General features: G+C 38.6%; 1 protein-coding gene across 1 annotated transcript in view; it reads right to left on the reverse strand.

The window, feature by feature from the left end:
- Positions 1 to 23,709, reverse strand: part of GRIN3A (glutamate ionotropic receptor NMDA type subunit 3A) — a 194,266-nt gene that overhangs the window by 102,793 nt on the left and 67,764 nt on the right. Inside the window, exon 3 of the mRNA XM_068974563.1 lies at positions 12,268 to 13,315. Within this exon, the coding sequence (XP_068830664.1) occupies positions 12,268 to 13,315 (1,048 nt within the window). The remainder of the gene's footprint in view (positions 1 to 12,267; positions 13,316 to 23,709) is intronic.

Raw genomic sequence — 23,709 nt, forward strand, 5'->3', positions numbered from 1 at the left:
TGTGACCGCATGGACTGCAGCATGCCAGGCCTCCCTGTCCATCACCAACTCCTGGAGTTTACTCAAACTCAAGTCCATAGATTTGGTGATGCTATCCAACCATGTCATCCTCTGTTGTCCCCTTCCCTCCCACCTTCAATCTTTTCCAGCATCAGGGTCTTTTCCAATGACTCAGTTCTTCTCATTGGGTGGCCAATATATTGGAGTTTCAGCTTCAGCATCCATCCTTCCAATGAATAATCAGGACTGACTTCCTTTAGGATGGACTGGTTGGATCTCCTTACTGTCCAAGGGACTCTCAAGAGTCTTTTGCAACACCGCAGTTCAAAAGCATCAGTTCTTCGGTGCTCAGCTTTCTTTATGGTTCAAGTCTCACATCCATACATGACTACTGGAAAAACTATAGCTTTGACTAGATGGACCTTTGTTGGCAAAGTAATGTCTCTGCTTTTTAATATGCTGTCTAAGTTGGCCATAACTTTTCTTCCAAGGAGCAAGCATCTTTTAATTTCATGCCTGCAGTCACCATCTGCCACAGAAGGCAATGGCACCCCACTCTGGTACTCTTGCCTGGAAAATGCTATGGATGGAGGAGCCTGGTAGGCTGTTGTCCATGGGGTCGCTAAGAGTTGGGCACGATAGAGTGACTTCACTTTCACTCTTCACTTTCATGCACTGGAGAAGGAAATGGCAATCACTCCAGTGTTTTTGCCTGGAGAATCCCAGGGATAGCGGAGCTTGGTGGGCTGCCGTCTATGGGGTCGCACAGAATCAGACAAGATTGAAGCAACTTAGCAGCAGCAGCAGCAGCAGCAGTCACCATCTGCAGTGATTTTGGAGCCAAAAAAAAAAAAAAAAAGCCTGTCACTGTTTCCATTGTTTCCCCATCTATTTTCCATGAAGTGATGGGACTGGATGCCCAACTCTCCTTACTAGACCTCTAAATGTTTCTGACCTCACTCCATCATCTGCTGCTGAGGACCTAAATCCACCTAGGCTGTGGTAGCATTATCAATCTCATGTTCCCATTCAAGGATCACATGTCTCTTACCCTTGCCTCCACTATGGGCATCATAGTCTTAGATTTTCTTTGTTTCGATAATCTGTTTATATCAATCTCATGGCTCAAATGCTATGGGTCACTCTTGGATATAATCTGAAATTCGCTTGGGTATACTCTTCAGTTGCAAGTGACAGGTGCTCCTGCCCTCTGCCTCTTTCCTACTGGATACATACTGGTCATTTCTGCTTGGCCTCATGGCCAAGTGCATTATTTACTCAATACTTATCTGAATGAATGGTTGACATACGCTTAGGCTCTAGGAATACAGATGCATAAGATAGATCTAATTTATAAACTCTCCTCTCTTGGAGTTTACAATCTAGTGGTGGATGGAATCAGAACTTTGGATAAATATTTTACATCCATTATATCCTGTAATCCTCTCAAATGAAGACACAGAGGTCATGGCAAGCAGACTGTCAAACTCCACACAAACATACATCAAACTTTAGATTTGTCCAACACGACAACTTTGCTCTTTGTTTCACTGTACATTGTCCCTTACTGGGAGGTTTTCCTTCAATTCATTTTATAGAATCTAGTATGAGAATGTTTGTATGGTCTTATCGAAAGCATTTGATTGATTGATCAATTTCAAAGTAATCCCTGCATAATGCAATAGCCCTATTCCAATGATGCTGCCATTTTTCACTCACTCATTAACTGAAAAACATTTGTAAACTATTTATTGTTCCTCCAACACTCTGAGGATTCAGTGATGAGCAAGACACAGAAGGACAATTAACTGAAATAGATAACATGACAATTTCAGATTGGATTAAGTCCTATGAAGGGAATAAACAGGATGGGAATGAAAATATGCTTCTAAAAGTCTCTTTGGAAAGCACAGTATTTCAAAGATGTAAAGATTTTTCTATGGAAGTGCTACTCATTGTGGAACTCACTCTATTTGGACTTGAAAGGCTGCAGACAGAAGGGGTGCATGTGTAGCAAATAGTGCTATTGTGACTATTGTCTTGTGTCTGAATTATTCTCATTCTTATTTGGCTTAGTATGTGCTTTACAATAACATAAATAATATATGAGCATTGTATAAAATATGAAGAAAAGCTATGATCAGCCTGGACAACATATTAAAAAGCAGAGACATTACTTTTCTGACAAAGGTTCATCTAGTCAAAGCTATGGTTTTTCCAGTAATCATGTATGGATGTGAGATTTGGACCATAAAGAAAGCTGAGCAATGAAGAATTGATCAAGCTTTTGAATTGTGGTGTTGGAGAAGACTCTTGAGAGTCCCTTGGACTGCAAGATCAAACCATTCAATCCTAAAGGAAATCAGTCCTGAATATTCATTGGAAGGACTGATGTTGAAGCTGAAACTCCAATACTTTGGCCACCTGATGGGAAGAACTGGCTCATTGTAAAAGACCCTGACGCTGGGAAAGATTGAAGGTGGGAGGAAAAGGGGACGACAGAGGTTGAGATGGTTGGATGGCATCACTGACTCAATGGACATGAGTTTGAGGAAGCTCCGGGAGTTGGGGATAGACAGGGAAGCCTGGTGTGCAGCAGTCCATGGGGTCGCAAAGAGTTGGACACCACTGAGAGACTGGAACTGTAGAAAATATGAATAGAAATAAAACAAATATTTTCTGTAATTACACTGCTTAGATACCCATGCTATTGACACTGTTATATTTTCTTCTAGTTACTTCTCTTTATAGCCTGGACAAATGCATATTATAAAATTGGAAATATATTGCTTTATTTCCCAACTTCTTACTTAACATTATGTTTTGATTTTTTGACGCTTTAAAAGCTCTTTAAAATTATCTCTACTGGATGCATTTTTATAACACATAGTAAATTGTAATGCATTAATTGTGCTGTTGCTGGACGTTTATGTGATTTCCAGGTTTTTGATGTTTTGACAAAGGCTGCAGTGGATCTTTGCAATCAATTGATGTTTATATATTAAGTTATTTTCTTTGGACAGATTCCTAGGAGCGAAGTCAAGGATGAAAGGGCATGAACCCTTTTAAAGCTCTTGATATAAATGGCCAATTCAATTTATGAACATGTTGTAACAATTTACAATAGCAGTGTATGTTGGTGTTAGTCTTAACATGCTTCCATCAAGATCGAGAACTATCAATAAAATACTCCTATTTTGTTAGGTAAGTATGTCATTTCATTACTGTTTCAATTAGACTTTCTTTGACTACAAGTAAGAGTTAACATTGAAAAAATTATTGGTCAATTTTATTTCTTTTTTGAATTGCTGTTAATATCCTTTATCTATTATTTGATTTTAACATTATTTCATGTATACCTTGCTCTCTTCCTGAAAAGACTTGAGGCAGCTTAAAGGTCACATAAAATACAAGACAGCCTAAATTAAAATAGCTTGAAGTAGAAAAACTTCCTCAAGCCAGAAATGATGCTTAAAAGGCATAACACAAGACAATAAATCTGCTATTAGTGCACAAGAATTTTGCCTCCAAGCTCTCTAGAACTGAGCTCAAAAGGAGAATCTTTCCATTCATCCAATTCACAGTGACAGTGCGTGTGTGAGAGAGGACACTAATTTTCAAGATATAATTAATGATGATATTAAAATCTGACACTCTAATAAATTCTGTTTTGTGTGTGTGTGACCCCTTGTTGTCATACACTATGCTAGTTGCTTTACTTGGATTATTTTAATTTCTATGAATATTCAGTGGGGGGCAATTACCTTATTACTGCCATTTATGGCAGTGCTTAGCATATGGGACTAGTTAATGAGTATTAGCTTTTTCTGTTATTATTACTAATATTAAGTATTTCAATGTTTAGAACAAGTCACTTGAATATTTTTTAAATAATATATATAAATAAAAATTTTTTAGAAGGTTCAGCAACAGTCAAACAAACCAATAAAAAAATCCTGTGGGCGTTTCACAGAAATTGCTTTACATGTGTACACTAATAAAGGACAATTCTGACATCTTTAAATAATTAGCCTTCCAGTTTGGTAATATGGCAGTTTGTTTGCTTGCTTGGGATTTACTAAAGTAGCTTTATTAAGATATAATTCACATGCCATACAATCCACTCATTTATGATTCATTGGGTTGGGTATATTCATAAGATATGTGCAACATTAGCACATTCAATTTTCCATCCAAATCATCTTTTACACTTAATACATTAAAAATTGTTTTCTTTTAATGCACTTCTTATAGAGGACACTTCCCCGATCTATCATGAGTTTTTGTTGCCAAAGTGACTGGGATGTTTCTCCTCTTACGTTTTCTATCTAGAAGTACATGGAGCCCAGGGGAAAAGCCACTCCACCGAAACTACAGCATTACTTAGATTTTTCTTCTTTTAAGAAATTTTCTCTCTAGAATGTCTGGCAACAAAACCTCTGTAGTTTATGTCTTGTCCTCTTTTTCTTTCCCTTTTCCTGGCTTTCCGATCTTGTAGCTCATGATCGAGCATCAGGGCTGCACCCTCTCCCTCCAGTCGTGGGCTTCTGTTCGTTCTGCATGTCACCCTGAGATGCTGTCACCTCGCCCAGCTCCTCTTTTGCTCATTTGCCTCCTTCAGGTCTCATCCTTCAGATCTCAGCCAGAATTTCCCTCCTCCGGGTGAGGGGAGGGAGGGGTTTCTCAGATTCTCCATTCAGATCAGGTCTCCCCCAGGGTTCTCAGATTCTGTCGTATTTGCTTTCACAGCAGCTAATCACAGTTTAAATCATTACCTGACTTACGTGTTCCCTTGATTAACATCTTTCTTCCCTAATAAATCCCATGTTGCAAGGACAGTGTCTGTTTTGCTGACTACTAAATTCCTAGCCACCTAGCATGGTGCCTAGAACAAAAGTTGCTGTTATTGGATGAATTAAAGGAAAAACAAATAAATGGTTTGGTGTAGTTCAGTTTGCTTTCCTCTCACCTTAAACTCCATTTTCAACGTCTTGTTTGCCCTAGAGTTCTGGCACTCCCACCTTCTTCAAGGCCAGCTTTTATTACATGAATTCGTATGTTTTATTGGGCAGCCACATGGTGTTATATGAAGATCAGTGAAGGTGGTTTTTATTATCTTGGGAGATGCTTATCATTTCCTACTAAGGCTATGTGAGTGTACTTTACTTTAATATTTCTGATTAAAGTTTGCTTTTGTCTTCACAGGCAGGACTTTTTAATTTTTAATATTTACTTGAATGTTCACCAGGAGTGTTTTTGTAAAACAGGACCATCATTTGCCTGTACAAAAAAAAAAAAAAAAAAGACACTAGTCTCCTAATCCCTCTAAGGAGGCAACTTTTATAATATACATTAGAGACACATGGCTAAAGGGGGCATTTTATAAGAGAAGCTGGAAAAGAACTAGAAAGTGTATTAAAATCAGCAAATAGTTCATTTTGACTGCTCACGTATCCTTTCAACTGTTAATTCAACTCTATGAGAGGAGGCAGGGCTTTATTTTCCAGTGTACCTTATGACTTGTGAAGTGATCTCATCTCTTATACCTCAGCAGACTGAATGTCAATGGCTAGAATGTTCTAAGAATGCCCTGGTCTATTCCTTTGACCATAGATCCAGATGAAGACCTCACTGGATAAAAATAATACTGCATTTTTTTCACCTGTCAATCATCTCAAAAGGCTAAGAGCAAATGACTTTTGATGATGAGGCAATAAGCACTTGCTTCCATCTGTCTACACTATTTTCTGCACTGCCTATAATGGATGGTGCTAGTTTTATGATGGAGAAATACCCATATAAGGTCTATTAAATATATTACTCATAAATTCTTGCTTTCATGGTCTCATGCTGCAAGAGCCCACCTGCTTTGAAGCATGGAGCTTGCTTCCCAAAAGAGTTGGTGGGAGAGAGTGAGAAGCTACATATATTACTTTTAGTGTAAAGTAAATTATTCTGGCAAAACTAGTTTCACTAAGTGAGGATAGAACTATTCTCTAGAATTTCATTTGCACAGCAGGCCAGTCCCTCTCCCTTGGGGTTATCTGTAGGAGCAGCCAGCAACAAGATTATTTCTTCCCTATGACCCCCTGTCAGAAAAAAAAAAAAAAAGCACTCTAACCTGCCTTGGCTGCTGTAACTCATAGTGAATCATAAATTGGTCTGTCCTGTACAGCATTTTGCATTTAATTTTACTTCTGATTCAAAGTGGTTGGTTGAAGCCAGTGAATCTCTGCTCTGAAATGGTGATAAAATGTTCACATTCTTAATGCTTAACAGTTTATTAACTGTGTTAAATGTATAGCCAGCATGCTAAACAGTTATGACCAAGGAGAAAAATGGAGCTATTTCAATCAGTGTAAGTTATCTAATGTCATGGTTACAGATGCTTATGCAGCCAGGACTCAATTTGCTGATGGATTGAGTATAAATACAGATCATAAAACTTACTTTTTAAGTCAATAGATTTTCATCCAAACACATTTCCCATAGGAATATTTTATAAGTTATTGTTTAGAATCCAAGACTGACACATTAAAAAAAAACCATAGCCAATTTTGGGGACTAGAAATAGATACTATTTACACAAAAATAAGAAAATGCTATTTCTATAATTTAAAATATTCTATATAACAGAAAAGTTGTTTTTAGGAAACGGTAGATGGAACTGTTAGGAATTACTTTTTTAGACTGGGATTGCTTAGATGGCCTCCAAGAACTGAGGACATCATTTCCTAGGAACATATTTCTTAATAAAATGCTTCTAGGGAAGTCTGGGTGGAGAAGGCACTGGCAACCCACTCCAGTACTCTTGCCTGGAAACTCCCATGGATGGAGGAGCCTGGTGGGCTGCAGTCCGTGGGGTCGCTAAAAGTCAGACACAACTAAGCGACTTCCCTTTCACTTTAAACTTTCATGCATTGGAGAAGGAAATGGCAACCCACTCCAGTGTTCTTGCCTGGAGAATCCCAGGGACAGAGGAGCCTGATGGGCTGCCGTCTATGGGGTCACACAGAGTCGGACACGACTGAAGCAACTTAGCAGCAGCAGCAGCAGCAGGGAACTCTGGGAGTTGTTATTCTCAAAGTTTTCATGCATACAAATATAGAGGAGACATGGGGAGGTTATCCCAAGATAATTAAAGAAGAGTTAGAGAATGGAAGGAGGCAGGTGTTCAAGAGCATTAATGTGGAGACACCAGGAAATTTGCCTGAGGTGAATTAAATGAGCTGTGGGAAAACGGGATAAAAATGGCAGCATAGTACAGTGAGAATTGTTCTGATACCCAGTAGGTGACAGAGATGAAAATTTATGAGAAGAAATGAGACAGACCATGAGTAAGGGGTGGAAGAAACCTCAGAGTGTGAACAACACTCCATATAAATCACCTCTCATTCAGTATTAGCAGAGTTTCTCATTACAATGGAAAAACAAACATCCCAGGAGAACAACAGGAGATCTGTGGCTTCCATGTGAATGATACATTTTCACTCCTCAGAAGTAAATGCTACGAAAATGGAAGTTTGAAAAATATTAGAGAAAAGCAAACCACATAAACCCAGTTTCATCAAACATTAAAATACACATATACATGCTAATTCTCATGGTTTGGACTGGACACTGATCTTTGTCCTCTCTATAATGACCTTAGTAGATGGGATAATATTAATCTTCATCTCAAGGAGTTAAAATTCAGTCTACCGAGAGGCATTCGAGAGCCTGCATGATTTTGCTTCAAGTTACTTTTATCTCCTCAACTTTCAGCTCGTCTCTCTGCAAAACCATATGCCAACTTTATGCCTTCTACTTCTCCTCGAATGACAATTTTTCTCCCTACTGCCTTCTTCCTTGGGGATCTCATACTCCCCACAGTGCTTTAATACACGATGTCACCTCTCTGCTCCAGATTCCCACCAGTGTCAATGTCACTTCTGAAATCTGGCTCCATATTTCCCAGTGCCTGCTGGATTTCACCTGGATGCCCAACACAGATTTTAAAATGCAAAGTATGAAACTGAACTGATCAGCATAATTTCCAGTTTATAAACTGCCTTTTCTGCTTCCCTGAATGGTACCATCATTTTATACACTCAGGCCTGCAGCTTTGCACGTGTGACTCTGTTGACTCTCACATCCAGTTAATTGCCAAGTCCTGAATGGAACTGAATAGATAACTACTGATCTGGCTGGGCTTCCCGGGTGGCTCAGTTGTAAAGACTCTGCCTGCCAATGCAGGAGACACGGGTTTGATCCCTGAGTTAGAAAGATCCCCTGGAGAAGGAAATGGCAACCTACTTCAGTATTCTTGCCTGGAAAATCCCATGGACAGAGGAGCCTGGTGGGCTACATCCATGGGGTTGCAAAAGAGTCAGATATGACCTAGCAACTAAACAACAACAATAACTGATCTGGTCACTACAATGTTTCTTGACTCTTCTATCAGTGACAATATCCATAACTCCAACTCTTTCTCTAGCTCCAATACTGTCTTTCTCTTCTAATTGTGTTTGATTGCTGCTGTTGAAACAACCGTTCTAAATGGATTCTGCTTCTCTGTGCTATTCCACTGTTCAAAAATGTCAATGGATCTCTAGCCCAATGTCAAAGATCCTCTGATATCTCAACCAAAGTTACTTTTCAGACTTAGATCTCCTCCTTCCTTTCATGCTGTGGCTAAAGTGAACTCTTCAAGATATCCTGACTATGTCTCATATGTTCTACCTCCAAGTAGTTTGTTCTGTTCTTTTTCTTGGAATGTCCATTCTTTCTTCCTTGATGCAGATATTCAAATTCCAAGTCTTCTTCAAGAATAAGAACACAGTTTATCTTATTAATTAGTCAGACGGTTCAGTCACTTAGTTGTGTCCGACTCTTTGCAAACCCATGGACTGCAGCACACTAGGTCTCCCTGTCCATCACCAACTCCTGGAGTTTACTCAAATTCATGTCCATTGACATGATGGTTGGTGATGCCATCCAACCATCTCATCCTCTGTCATCCCCTTCTCCTCCTACTTCCAATCTTTCCCAGCATTAGGGTCTTTTCAAATGAGTCAGTTCTTCTCATTGCATGGCCAAAGTATTGGAGTTTCAGCTTCAGCATCTGTCCTTCCAATGAATATTCAGGACTGATTTCCTTAAGGATGGACTGGTTGGATCTCCTTGCAGTCCAAGGGCTCTCAAGAGTCTTCTCCAACACCACAATTCAAAAGCATCAATTCTTTGGCGCTCAACTTTCTTTATGGTCCAACTCTCACATCCATACATGACTATTGGAAAAACTATAGCTTTGACTAGATGGACCTTTGCTGGCAAATTAATGTCTCTGCTTTTTAATATGCTTTCTAGGTAGGTCATAACTTTTCTTCCAAGCAGCAAATGTCTTAATTTCATGGCTGCAGTCACCATCTGCAGTGATTTTGGAGCCCCCCGAAACAAAGTCTGTCACTGTTTCCACTGTTTCCCCATCTATTTGCCATGAAGTGATGGGATCAGATGCTATGATCTTATTAATTAAGCCTTCCATTGAAGGCAATTACCCTTTCTTTGAAATTTGATGTGTTTCATTTGTTTCTAAACTTTGGCATGCTCATACCTTTTTTTTTGTTAGTTCAACTTTTAGTTTTTTGAGGACCTTCTGACTGTTTTCAATAGTGGCTGTACCAATTTTCAATCCTACCAACACTTATAAATTTCTAAGTTGTTTTTCCTTGTGTTTTAATCTTTTTTTTTTTTTTATCTTTTCTCTTCTACTTTTCTGCTTCTGCATTTTCCACATCGTTTAGTGTAAAAAAGAAAAAAAGATAAAATCACTCAAAGAATTGAGCATTGGCAAGAGAGAAAAGAGCTCATGTGAGTGAGTGGAATATATTTAAGAATGAATGCTGAGTAACTGAAAGGTATGGAAATTTTTTTGATTATGCCTGTCATTGGGAAGATGAGGTCATTATGTTGTCTGCATAACACCACACATTTGGATGAAAATTGAACAATTCTGTCACCAACTTTATTCACCAAAAGTTCAGATGTTGGGTATTTCTTAATCAAATAATCTAGGTGTTTTTATATGGAAAAGAAGTGAGAGACTTTAAACAACATTAGGAAAGAGACATATATTTTTGGGAACCTTAGTGAAAATTTATTTATTATCTAAAATTGAAAATGTTTTAGATTTAGGTTTGTCCACTTCATTAGGACCTTAGTAAATGTAACACAAAGTTGACATTGTCCGTTTCCTCTCACAGCATATTAAACCCAGACAACACATTAAAAAGGAGGATGAGATGGTGGGATGGCATCACCGACTTGATGGACATGAGTTTGAGCAGGCTCTGGGAGATGGTGATGGACAGGGAAGCCTGATGTGCTACACTCCATGGAGTCCAACAGTCAGACATGACTGAGTGATTAAAATGAACTGATTTCCTCTCACTTTGTCTGGAGGGCTGGGTTAGGTTTATAAAAATGTGACCTTTTTAATTGGGAATGGAATGAGTGCTTCTTTTTGCTTAAAAAAAAAAACTATTTTACTGCTGTGTATGGTTTATTGTTATGCTTTTCCTTTTAATCCTTAAAATAATAATTGCTTCAGGTTTCTCATGCATAACATCCATGAAAATTTTGATAATCTTTGTTTCTGATTAATAAAACTCTAGTCAGTATTATGTTCACCTTTTTACATATGATAATGGTCCAGAATTTTCACAACAACCAGCACATATATTGTCTCTTATACTAGATTGGATTGATGGGTTTCCAAGTTGAATTTGTAATTTAAGAATCACATTGCAAGATTACTGCAAAAAACAAAACAAAACAAAAAAAAAACTGAGTAAGCCTCTATTAAGATGGCAAACTTTTGGGAGATCCACAGACCTCTTGGGGCAAAGAATAAACAGAGGCTGCTAATACCAGTGCAATATGAAAGCTGAAGCATCACCAAATCTCTCGTTAGGGTAACACATATATTTATACTATGGAACTTACTTGTGTTCACTAAATCCAGATGACAACCTAAAGTCCTGACTGCACATTAAGAAGCAAAGATAATTCATTGCCCAGTCAATGATCCATTGTTTGCTGAATCTTTTCATGAGGTTCACATGTATTAAGCAGGTTTTCAGTATATGGGTCAAATTTCTCACATTCGTTTGTTTGCAGAACAGACCATATATCCTAATCCAAACTATTTATGAGAATTCTCTAAAGCTGCCAGGAGCCCTCTGGGCCACCTCATCATTTAAGGAAAATAGTAAATGTCCTATCTGATCATTCTCTGTGCAATTAATTTTAAATGTTTGATAAAAATATATGGTAAAGGGTTCAATGTTATGATATTTGATGTGAAAAGGGATATTTGAAAAGTCATGGTGATGCTTCACAGTTTGAAATGCTCAGCTTCGCTCAAGATGCTTTAACACAGTGTGTCCTGGGTATGTTCCTTGAATTGCAGCTTTCTCCAGTCTTTTGTAGATGGGTCCTACAGATTGGAATACATGTCTGCTCTAGATCTGCATTCTGTTCCCCACTGGGACTGTAGTACTCCCTTGATTCCTTTTCTTATTGTTTTGAGCCCTGACAACCCCCTCCTCTCCATTCCCACTAGGTTGGCCAAGTTCGCCATACTTGTAGTCACTGAAAGAGGTCTTGTCACCAAACAGACATGGCTATTTACTCAAGTATCACCACTGCTTTACCTGCTCACCTGAACCCTACCCTCCTCCTTTCTTCATAGGGTCAGACGTCTAGAATATCAAAGGTAGCCTAGAATAGAGATGATTTTCTTGAATATTCTTGGACATTGTAATGTGACTGTTGACATCCTCCTCCAGCCCTAAGGTGATCAGCCTTTTTTACCCTAAAGGACATTCTCTTCCTAGTTAATCTTCCCAGCTCAGTTGGCTTAGTACTCCTTGCTATATGCATTGAGTTTTCTAGCTTTCTGACTTTGAGTGCTTATGATAAAATGTTAGTTCTTTCCATTTTACAATTCTTCATGATGAAAAAGGATTCTTTACTAATAGATGTTTCTATGAGACTTTCTTTGGAACAAAATCCCCTAAAGGCATCCCTCACTCTTTTTGTTTCATTTAATAAAGCAATGAAATATTTAGTGCAATTAGGCAACAGACTTTTTGGACTAATATCTACAGATGGTTCAAAGAATATTCTGTGTTAGATGAAAGCATATAAACTACTGCAGTGTAAGACACAATATACAGAGTTAAAATGGACAATAAGGAAATCTAGAGTAAAAAGAAGTATTACCTTAGGGTCATGTATTCCAGAAAGCTCTTCATAGATCTTCTCACCTACCATGACGGCAGCCAAATTCGCCGTGTATGTTGAAAGGCAAAACATACAGAAAATGGCCCAAAGGTTCATCAGAAACCTTCCAGTCCAGCATTTTGGAGGTTTGATAGCTGCTGTTCTACCAAACAAGAGAGCATAACAGACATTCAAGGCTGAAGAGAAGGAGAAAACTTTACTTCTATTCCGCCCCTTGGGAGTCATGCCAAAGGGGCTTTTCCACTCATAGAGAGTGAGGAAAATGGCAGTGATGTGCAGCGTCACAAAAATCCCCAGCCACATTGTCCAGTGGAGTGGCCACATGAAGGCTCCGATGGGAGCTGCTGTGTCTCGTGTCCTCACTAAGATGCCCAAGCTGGTGGAGAAGAAAGGGCTGGTGAAATCTATCACCTGGCTTCGTGCAGTATTGATGCTGAAGGAAGTGACTGCCAAGTGGGCTGACCCACTCAGGAGATCACCCACCAGCCCAGTCCAGTGCCCATTTTTCCAGGCTCCATATTTGCCATCTCCAACAATATAGAGATCAAAGTCAAAGTTCATGTCTTCTGCTAGTTTTTCCAGGAGATCAATGCAATATCCATAGCAGCACTTCTTCAATTTTATGGGCACTGTATCATTACTGCTATGGAGGCTGCTAAAAAGGCTGTCCAACATGGAAGAATCATTAGTCATGGGGTCTAGACAGAGTTGGCCAGCAGGGCACAAGCCTTCATCATCAACCTCCCTTGTGAAGACAAATGGATGCTCTATCAGTGTAACCACTCGCAAGTGTAGCTTACTTGGGTGCTGAAAGTGGGTTTTGTGCCTCTGGGCTTGCTCTGGCCATATTCCATAGTCCATGACAATCTTCCCCCTCTGCCAGCTGCCCAAGCGTGTCCACATTGGCTTTCCCATGGGGTCATTTTGCAGATTCCAGATGAAAAAGTTGTTTTCTGAGCTGATGATAGTGGAACCTTTCACTTTGATGGAACCACTGAGGCCTCTGAAAGTGGTGTTGGCTAGAAACCTGGCAAAGAGGAGTAAAGGCAGAAAGTAAGGAAGAGGGGTGAGGGCAAAGTCATGAAGTAGTGCCCATCTTTGCTTCTCTGTCTTAATAAAAAGACCTATTTTTAAAAAGGCATTGCCTATAATTACTTTAGGAATTAATAAGCTGGAATATTTCTAGAAGAGTCCTATTTCATTGAACAAATGCAATCTTATCCCCGTGTTCTAATACCTGGACTGGGTGTTTGACTTATGGTCTTACTCCAAATCTTCATTCCTAGTTAAGGGGTCTGTTAATTAATTTGTTATAAATGGTTAATTATATAGTCTCACAAGTTTCCAAGCTATGGACGTTCTAAGCATCTTTAACATATCTCATTTCTACTGTTCACCACATTCAACTGCAAATAAATCAGCTCAATAAATATCTTTGGTGCAAGGAATAAGTTTTAATAAGTATGCATATACTTTAATAATTGCTTAACATTATATTCATAATTCTAGAAAATAGCCAAATCTTATTATTGGTGCTTCTCCTTTTAGAGTGAAAATAATCGCCATGTCTGTTCCCATGAGGCCAGTCAAAGCTGCATGTTGGATACCATCCATGGAATAAAGAAAAAGATGATAAACAGACTTGCAGTTCCCAGGACAGCCTCAGGCTAACCTCCCTCTAAGTCATTAGAGAAAAACAATTGGCTCTGGCTCTAGAGAGAGCTTCTGCCAGAAGTCAAAGAAAGGAAAATTACCAGCTGAATGATGTACTGATTCCTTACCCTGTGAACCAAGGCACTGTCAGTACACGTTCTGCTATGGAAAAGGCAGGAAAATGCTTGGTCAAAGTCTCTGTCTTTCTTGAGTTTTGGAAGAAGAGACAAAAGAGGTAACATATAGGCTGTGGTATCTCTGTACTCTTAATTATGGCCTTGTGTCAGAATGAACGGCCACAGTTTGACATCAGACACACCTGTGTTAGAATATTAGTCCACCCACCTCTTAGCATTGTCCTTGGACACGGATTTACCGAACTCTAAGCTTCAGTTTTGTCATCAGCAAAATAGGGGAAATAATTACATTTTTATTTGTAAATTACTTCCACTGTAAGGGTTAGAAATAATTCATGTGAAGTATATACTATACTTTTAGACATAGAACAAACGTTCCAGATATGGTAATTTAATGTCTTTTAAATTTTTTCAATCAAGGCCATCCCCAATCACTTTTCCTAGTCTTTTAATAGAACTTTTGCAGTTGGAGACACAAAGTATTGCATTATGATAAACTCATAGAGGGTACTCAAGACACATTTCAAATTAAAAGAAATTAAATTGAAATGTGGACTGTAACATAGAAGATTTTTGTGAAGAGTTGGATGATACAAGTCTAGGTCCTTAGCAAAATACATTAATCTATTGATCACCACAAATTACTCTGTAATTTACAAATGCAAATACCAGTAGTAGGAAGTTACATTGCCACAGAAGAAACATAGAGAAATCAGAAAGTGTGAAGAATGTACTAATTTTCATTAAAGATATAAATGTAAATCACATTTGAAGATTCTTCCATCACTAAATGCCATATAACTGCTCATTTTGGTAGATTGTGTATAATAGTAATTATTCACATTAGCACTCCCTTGTGGGACTCTACCACTTAAAATGAATTCTATTTTGCAACAAGTAAAAGTCTCCATTATCTTAGATTTTAAAACAGTTTTCTGCTTTTTTAGGGAAGTAGAGAACCAAATCATTAAAATATTTAATCATTATAAATCATTAAAAATCATTAATCAATCAATAATTACCTAGGTAGTAGAACAGAAGAATGACTATAATTGTGTTTCTGATGAGCAATCTACTATTAGATTTGTTATCACACACACACACATACACACACACATGGATATAGCCTAGGGAATAAAATAGTTATTAGTAAATAGGTTAATTTTACTTGGTCAGTTTAGTGATCAGAAAAGCAAAGTTGTAGAAAAGGAAACTCTTTATTATTTTAAGAATATATGGGGCTTAATGATTATTTTAATTGGATGGACCTACCAAGCACTGCTGCTGCTGTTGCTGCTGCTAAGTCGCTTTAGTTGTGTCCGACTCTGTGCGACCCCATAGATGGCAGCCCACCAGGCTCCCCCATCCCTGGGATTCTCCAGGCAAGAACACTGGAGTGGGTTGCCATTTCCTTCTCCAATGCGTGAAAGTGAAAAGTGAAAGTGAAGTTGCTCAGTCGTGTCTGACTCTTAGCGACCCCATGGACTGCAGCCCATCAGGCTCCTCCATCTGAGGGATTTTCCAGGCAAGAGTGCTGGAGTGGGGTGCCATTGCCTTTTCCGTACCAAGGGCTACCACTGAATAAATATATACTTAAATTCTCTCAGAAAAGAGGGTTTCGGGAATCTTCCAGAGATTGACTCCATCATTCCAGTAAAACTTATTCCTCATTGTCGATGTTAAATAACGTTCAACATGGCCATAACTAAAGAACAGTGCTCAGCTGTCTCTGAGGCATTCATCTGTCACTGAAAGACATATCAATCAGGATCTAAAGGTCTTCCATTCCCAAGACTGGAAAATTCCAGTGTTTGTTTCACTGTGGAATGGGCACCAAGAAGTTGGGTCTCAGAGAATCCCCTTTTATGATGGATTATTTCTATTTTATTTTCAGTTTTAAAGAAAAAGTAAAATAATCTCATTAATAGCCTTAGTTATTATCATATTCACCATGTATTCTTTATAATGGAATGGCAAAGTGTAGCAGAGTTTGAATACTCATATATTAGTTAAAAGATTACAATGTTGAAATCTTGCTTTTGAATACTTATTTCTAACATGTTCCTTTTTATCTTGCCCTGGACTCTTCTTGGATGAACAAGAAAAAGGAAAATCAGGAATAACAACTTTATTGGCAAGGTAAACTGATACAAATATATACCAGGTACTGTTCTTAGTATGAGTTTTAAAGATGAAAGACACACTCATTATTCTTAAGGAACTCAAAGTCTCACAATGGGGAGAGAGAAAAGCAAACAGGCAATTCTAAACCAGTGTAATGAGCACCCTGATGGAGGCAGAACTGGGGGGCATTTGGAGAAGACTCTTGAGAGTCCCTTGGACTGCAAGGAGATCCAACCAGTCCATCCTAAAGGACATCAGTCCTGGGTGTTCATTGGAGGGACTGAAGCTGGAACTGAAGCTTCAGACTGAAGTTGAAGACTGAAGCTGAAACTCCAATACTTTGACCACCTGATACGAAGAACTGACTTACTGGAAAAGACCCTGATGCTGGGAAAGACTGAAGGCAGGAGGAGAAGGGGAAGGCAGAGGATGAGGTGGTTGGATGGCATCACTGACTCTATGGACATGAGTTTGAGTAAGCTCTGGGAGTTGGTGATGGCCAGGGAAGCCTCATGTGCTACAGGCCATGGGGTCGCAAAGAGTTGGACATGACTGAGCGACTGAACTGACTGGAACAGAAAGCAAGGGCACCTGCAAATTCCTCTATAGGGGTGACAAGAAAGGCTTCTCAGAGGAGGAGGTATTTTTTTGTGGGGGAGGGGGATTGTAAGAAATTTTACTTCCTGAGGCAGAAGTCCCTGAAGATAAGAATCTCACGTGAAGTGAAGTGTTAAGTTGCTCAGTCATGTCTAACTCTTTGTGACCCCCATGGACTGTAGCCTACCAGGCTCCTCCATCCATGGGACTCTCCAGGCAAGAATACTGGAGTGGGTTGCCATTTGCTTCTCCATGGGATCTTCCAAACCCAGGGATTGAACCCAAGTCTTCCACATTGCAGGTAGATTCTTCTACCACCAAGCAACCAGGGAAGCCCTAGGAATCTCATATGCACACTAAATACACTGAAGACAAACTTTGTCTAATCAACAGTATTGACTCAGGACAGTTCTACCATTTGCTATATAATTCTCACCAATAATCACTACTTTGGAGTTCAGTGCAATTCCATAGCATATAGGAAACCAAATTTTTTAAAACAAATGCTTTACCTTGAAAAGCCACATAACCAAATAGTAACATTTGCAGAGAGACAAGCAAAGATGTAAGTATAGAAAGGGTATACTTTTAAACTCATCATCACTAAGCTGCAGATCACATTAACAATGATTTGCCCTTCTTCTGCTCCAGGCTCTCCTTTTCTTGAAATATCAAATGTAAATGCATGTTAAATGATACTTTAAAAGAAACATAGGAGCAATCATTGGGACAATCATATGATTTTGACATTGTATGTATTTTTTCATGTGGAAGGAGATTTTATTTAGAATTTGATTTGGGAAAGTTGTCAAAAATATTAAAAGGTTTGAATATTTAACTAAATAGGATGATAGGTCATTGTGAGACAATGCATATCAATTTAACTGAAGTAATAATGAGAGATTTCAAAGGCAAATATGAGATAAAATGAAGGAAATCTTAGAGAGCTGAATCTTGAAGAAGGAATTATAGTTAAGCAGGAAGAGAAGCTAGGGACTGATACTGTCAGCCCAGGGAGATTTGTGTGCAAAGCCAGAGACGGAGAGAGCAAGCTGCTTGATGATGAGCGCTGAGAAATAAGACTGGAGGTGAGGGTGGGAAATGAAGTACGAAAGGACTAAGATCATGATGAATATAATAGTCATTGAGAGAATTTTTCTGGGGAGGGACAGGATCATCAGATTTGATTTTAGAAAGATCTTGTTTTCTTGTTAGCTAAGTGGGAAACAGTTTGGAAGGAGAAGCAGGCTGAGAACAGTTTCAGATGTGAGGATTAATGCTTCTCCTTTCCTCCCCTGGCTTCCTCTCTCTCTGCTTATTTCACAAGGGGCTTAAGGTGACAAGGGCTAAGTAATAACAGAAGTGGAGAAAATGGCATAATCAGGAGATCTAATAGTTTCCAAAAGAAAAGTAGTGATTTTAAGAGGGTCAAATGTACAGGGTTGCATTTAATTCACAAACTATACTAAGGGTGTATAAAACTTGGCTTGTTGGAAGGTCATGTAAATAAGACCTGGAGTATTTGCTTGCGTATCAGATAAATGTAAGCCCATAGAGCACTGTGGGGGAAAAAGAGAAATGTAGTATCAAATTCCTCTAATAGTAATTTAGAACCTGGATCAGAGGTATCAATAATACCACTACATTCTGTGCTGATCATACTACCCCTCCAGTCTAGCCATGAATTCTCAATAGATCTTCCAGTTCAAGTATTACGAGGGAAGGTAAGGAGGTGGGAAATTTAACAAGAATGGTAACTATAACAATCTTATAGGAGAGCAGAATAGAAACATACTCAGGTTGCAACTGGACTCTAGATGTTTCGCATGTCCATTTTATGGACTGGATTTTATTTAACAGGAAAAGGGGAGCCATGAAGGTATCGAAGTAGAGCAATGATATAACCATAAGTCTGCACTGATGATTCTCCTCGGCAAGTGGGCACAATGTATACACAGGAAGGAAGAGATAATGATCAGGAGACCACTTAGAAGATTAATACAATATCTTTGCCATGGTATGATAAGAGTCTTGATCTCACTCCATGAGTGAGAATCTGGTGCGTAGTGAGTGTTTAACAAAGCATTTCAGGTATATATGTATATATTTATCAGCAGATCTCTCAAGATATCATTCTGCTTGAAAGAATAAAGCTCATTGGTTAACTGGCATGGAGGTAACTTGTTACTTCAGTAAAAGTTCCCAACTATGTCACTAATTAAGAACACATGTTTATTTGAGTAGGCGCTGAGATAAAATCTGAACTCTTCAAAGTATGTAAAAAATGTTTTTGAGACAGTTCACAAATATAAGCAAGATCAGTGTTTAATGTATTTAAGATCTTTTAGAAGCCACATTTGTATACAAAACTTGGCCTACTAATTAAAAGATTTTCTTATTAAAACAAATGAACAAAGATGCTAACAAAATAACACATCAGCAAATCAATCATTTATTCACGCAACAGTACTCATTTGCCAGGCACTGCTGTAAGTTCTAAGAGATACAGTAGTGAACAAAGGAATAAAGATCTATGTAGCTTCTATTCTATCGAGGGGACAGAATAAATATTATAAATGGGGAATATGAATGGGATATTAGTGCTAAGTGCAGAAGCAAAAAAATAGAGAAAAGATGTAAGATGTATCAGGGCTGGTGGTGGTAGTGTGGAATTTTAGGTTAGGGAAGCCAGGAGAAGGTGATATTTGTGTAAAGGGCTGAAGAAGGGGAAGGAGCTGACCAAGAGGCTCTCTGGGTAAAGAACATTCCTATATAAGGAGCTAGGAGTCCAATGTCCTTGAGAGGGACGGTGTCTGGTATGTTTGAGGAAGAGCTAAGGGACTGAGTAAGAGGGGAGCTAAAGATGAGGTCCGAGGAAACTTGTGGGGGGAGGGGTGGGGAAAATAGATTTTGAGGGTCACTGTAAGGACTTTGTTTCTTCTTTATGTGAGATGGAAAGCCACTGGTGGGGTTTGAGCAGTGAAGTGATATGATATGACCTGCGTTTTGACAGGCTTGTCACAGTGTTGTGTCGAGAATGGACTACGGAGAGACAAAGGCAGAAGCAGAAAAAGCAGTTAGGGTGCTGTTTCAAATATCAGACAAAAGTTGATGATGGTTTAAGCTGAGGTAGCAGCAGTAGAGGTGAGAAAAATTAGTTGAATCATGATAAATTGTGAAGCTACAGCTGACAGGATTTGCTGAAGGCTCAGACATAGTTGCTAGGAAAAGGAAGCATAAGAATGACACCAAGGTTTTTGCCCTGAGAAATTGGAATGATAGAGTTGCCATCAATTGTAATAAAGAAAACTGTAGGAGAATTGGGTTGTGAGGTGGGTGAGAACCACCAGGAGTTTGGTCACTAATGTTAAGTTTGAGATAGTTCACTGACATCCAAACGGAGTTGCTAAGTAGGTAGGTGGAGAATTCTGGAGTTTAGGAAGGAGGTTTGAACTGGATATACAGTGTGGGAGCCAAAACTCCATATATAGTATTTGAGATCACAACAGTAATTGTAGGTGAGAAGTCCAACGAATAAGTCCAGGGCTTTTGGAGGTCATGCAGGTGAGAAAGAACTAGCAAGAAGTAACCAGAGATGTAGAGCAGGCTGTGTTGTGTTCTAGAAGTCAAGTAAAAGAGAGATTTTAATCAGGGGACACTGATCATCTGTGTCAAATGCTTCTAACAGCTCAAATGCAGTGAGGCCTGAGGACTGACTATTGGCTTTAGAAACATGTAGGTCACCAGTGACTTCATGAGAGTAATTTCAGTGGAGTGTTGGAGCCTACTGCTTCAAGGGAAAATGGAAAAAGAGAAACTGGAGATAAATCTTTAGAGAGTCATGCTATAAAGAGGGGAAAAATGGAATAGTGGTGGAGAGGAAAAATTAAGCAAATATCTAAATATTATGAGCTTCCTCTGCGGCTCAATGGTAAAGAATCTGCCTGCAATGCAGGAGCCACAGGAGAAGCATGTTCGATCCCTGGGTTGGGAAGATCCCCTGGAGGAGGGCATGGCAACCCATTCCAGTATTCTTGCCTGGAGAATCCCAGGGACAGAGGAGCTTGGTGGGCTACAGTCCAGAGGGCCGCAGAGTCGGACACAACTGAAGCGACCTAGCAAGCATACATGCATAAATATTATATATATATGTATATATATATATTCATGTGTGTGTGTGCGTGCAGGATTTTAAGCTGATGACAGTGATCTAGTAAAAAAAGAAAAATTGGGGCTTCCCTGGTGGCTCAGTGGTAAAGAATCTTTGATGAAGATTGGTAAAGAGTCTGATTCCTGATCTAGGCACAGCCCACATGCCACAGAACAACTAAGCCCACGTGCCATAACAGTTGAGCATGTGCTCTAGAGCCCAGGAGCCACAGCTACTGAGGTTGCACAGCAATGAAGACCCAGCACAGCCAAAAATGAATGAAGAAAGAGTTAATTTAAAAAATAGAAAAATTGTTGATGTAGGATAGAAGAGACAGAATTCCTGGGACAGTTCCCTTGAGGGCCAAAAAAGATTGTACTCTCAGGTGCAAGAGGGGGTGATGCTCTTTGCTGTGATAAGAAAGGAGCATGGACATGGGAGAAGGCAGAGAAAATACAGAGCCCTGAGGCAAGTAGGTGGGTGGATGAGGAGTTTGTGGAAGTTCTCTCTTGATTGCTTTAACTCATTTAAAAAGTAAATTATAGAACTCATTATACTCTCCCCCTTACAATTCATTTGAGAGAAGTTTTATTGTATTACTTTCAAAATGAGAACAGAGGTACTCTTAAAAAATGCAGAAAGCAAATAACTTTCATAAGAAATGTATTCGATCAATTTCAAATAAAATGTTTAGTGTTTTGTTTTCCCACTTGAGTTTGCAAGAGTGAGTTGTGAGACTATCTGGACCTGGCACTTTCTAAAGAAACTGCAATTTTTCAATCATTTTTTCAATATCTTCTATTAAACTTTCCATTTCTCTGGGTTCATTTTGGTAAATGATGTTTTCCTAGGAATTTTTTGCTACAGAACTGCATAGAACGTCATTTACACTAAACTTAAGATTTTTCCTCAATTAGCTTTGGTTTTTGTTTTGTTAATTCCTTCTTTCTAAATCTCCTCCCACCTCTCTTTTTTCTAGTTTTTTGGATGAGAAAATATTTATGTTCATATATTCTTTAATAATAGAATATTAACTGCAGTATTTATCAATTTATTGAATTAACTAAACATTCATGTATTATTTTTTACTTTTTAAAAACTTGGTCTAAAACTTACTAAAGATAAATAAAAATCTCCCACTACAAATAATGTTGCCATTATTGTTGTTCCTAAAGATTTTAGGACCTGTTGCCCCTGATTTTTCTTCTGTCTTATTCAGCATATAAAGTTTCCTTGGCCACCTGATGTGCAGAACTGACTCATTTGAAAAGACCCTGATGCTGGGAAAGATTGAAGGCAGGAGGAGAAGGGGACGACAGAGGATGAAGTGGTTGGATGGCATCACCAACTCAATGGTCATGCGTTTGAGTAAACTCCGGGAGTGGTGATGGACAGGGAAGCCTCATGTGCTGCAGTCCATGGGGTCACAAAGATTTGGACATGACTGAGTGACTGAACGGAACTGAAAATTTCCTTAATCTTTTGTTTTTATATTCATTATAAATTTGTAACTTTTCTGTCTTGAACTAGTTCTATCAAATATCCAGCTGTCTCCAGCCTTCATTTTGAAGACGTACAAAAATATCTTCATGTTGCCTGAATGTATCATCATCCTTATATGTCTTCTTCCATGCCCAGTTGAATATAAGTCATATGTTTATTCCTACTTTGATCTTTTCTTCACACATCAGTTCGTCTCTTTGTATGTCTGTGTCTCATTTGTTTTTCATTTCCTTTAAAATTGCCCTCTTATCTTTGTTTATCCCCCCATTATAGTTGCCTTCCATTAATCATGTCTGTATCTAGGAATATCTGTTTTGCTCTGTAAAGCCTTAAAATTTATTTTTCCCTTTGGGAACTTTGTATCATTAGAATCTCTATATCCTCTTATTTTCTCATATCTTTAAAAATGAGCTACATTTCCTTTCCCATGATCATCTCATCATGTTTAATATTTTCTCCCAGAGGAATGAGAGATTTGTTTGTCCTCCATAAAACGCTATCAAATTTTTTAGTCTATAAGAACATAATTTTGATATTTTGCTTTGCCTGATTAGAAATATTTGGCTATGTTATTGCTAGTGACATTCTCCCCAGCTCCCTTTGCATCAGCACCACCTAATTCTTATCAGGTTTACTTGCTCTTATGCACGAATCTAAATATGTATTTCTTGATTATTTTAAATTTAGTTCCAGATCTATTGAGCACAGCAGAAAAACTCAATAAAGCTCTTTTAGAATGAGACAAAGGAATATTTTTGAAGTTTCCCTTCCTTCTTTTTCTGGAAGGAGTGGAGAAGAGTTGGGAAGAGATCCACTGATGTTCAGAAATCCCATCTTTTCTTTATGTTAGTTTTACCTACACTCATGCAATGAATCTTCCAATCAAAAAATCATCCTAAATTCCACAGTTTTGCACTTGTCACTGGTTCACAATTAATATAGTTTTCCCCCTGCTCTTTATCATTGAAGAGCCCCTGAAGTATATGCTCTTTGGATAGTCTTATGTCTTTTAAAAAACTGATTTTTTCTACAACCTCCGTAGACCTCATGTTGTATGAATTATTAGCTACACATAGTCTATTTGTACTTTAATCCACATGTGTAGTTTTTCTTAATTCTTAGACTTTTTCATAATGCCTTTTATTCCCTAAATTACTCTCATTGTGCCTCTCTTCTGCAGCTTCTGATTATTTCCCTTTCCCCCAGTATTCTTATAGTTTCCAGTATGTGGGTTTATGTATGGTTCTCTCCTTTTCC

Source organism: Capricornis sumatraensis, chromosome 6 (genome assembly GCF_032405125.1).
Source record: "Capricornis sumatraensis isolate serow.1 chromosome 6, serow.2, whole genome shotgun sequence".
Taxonomy (NCBI): domain Eukaryota; kingdom Metazoa; phylum Chordata; class Mammalia; order Artiodactyla; family Bovidae; genus Capricornis; species Capricornis sumatraensis.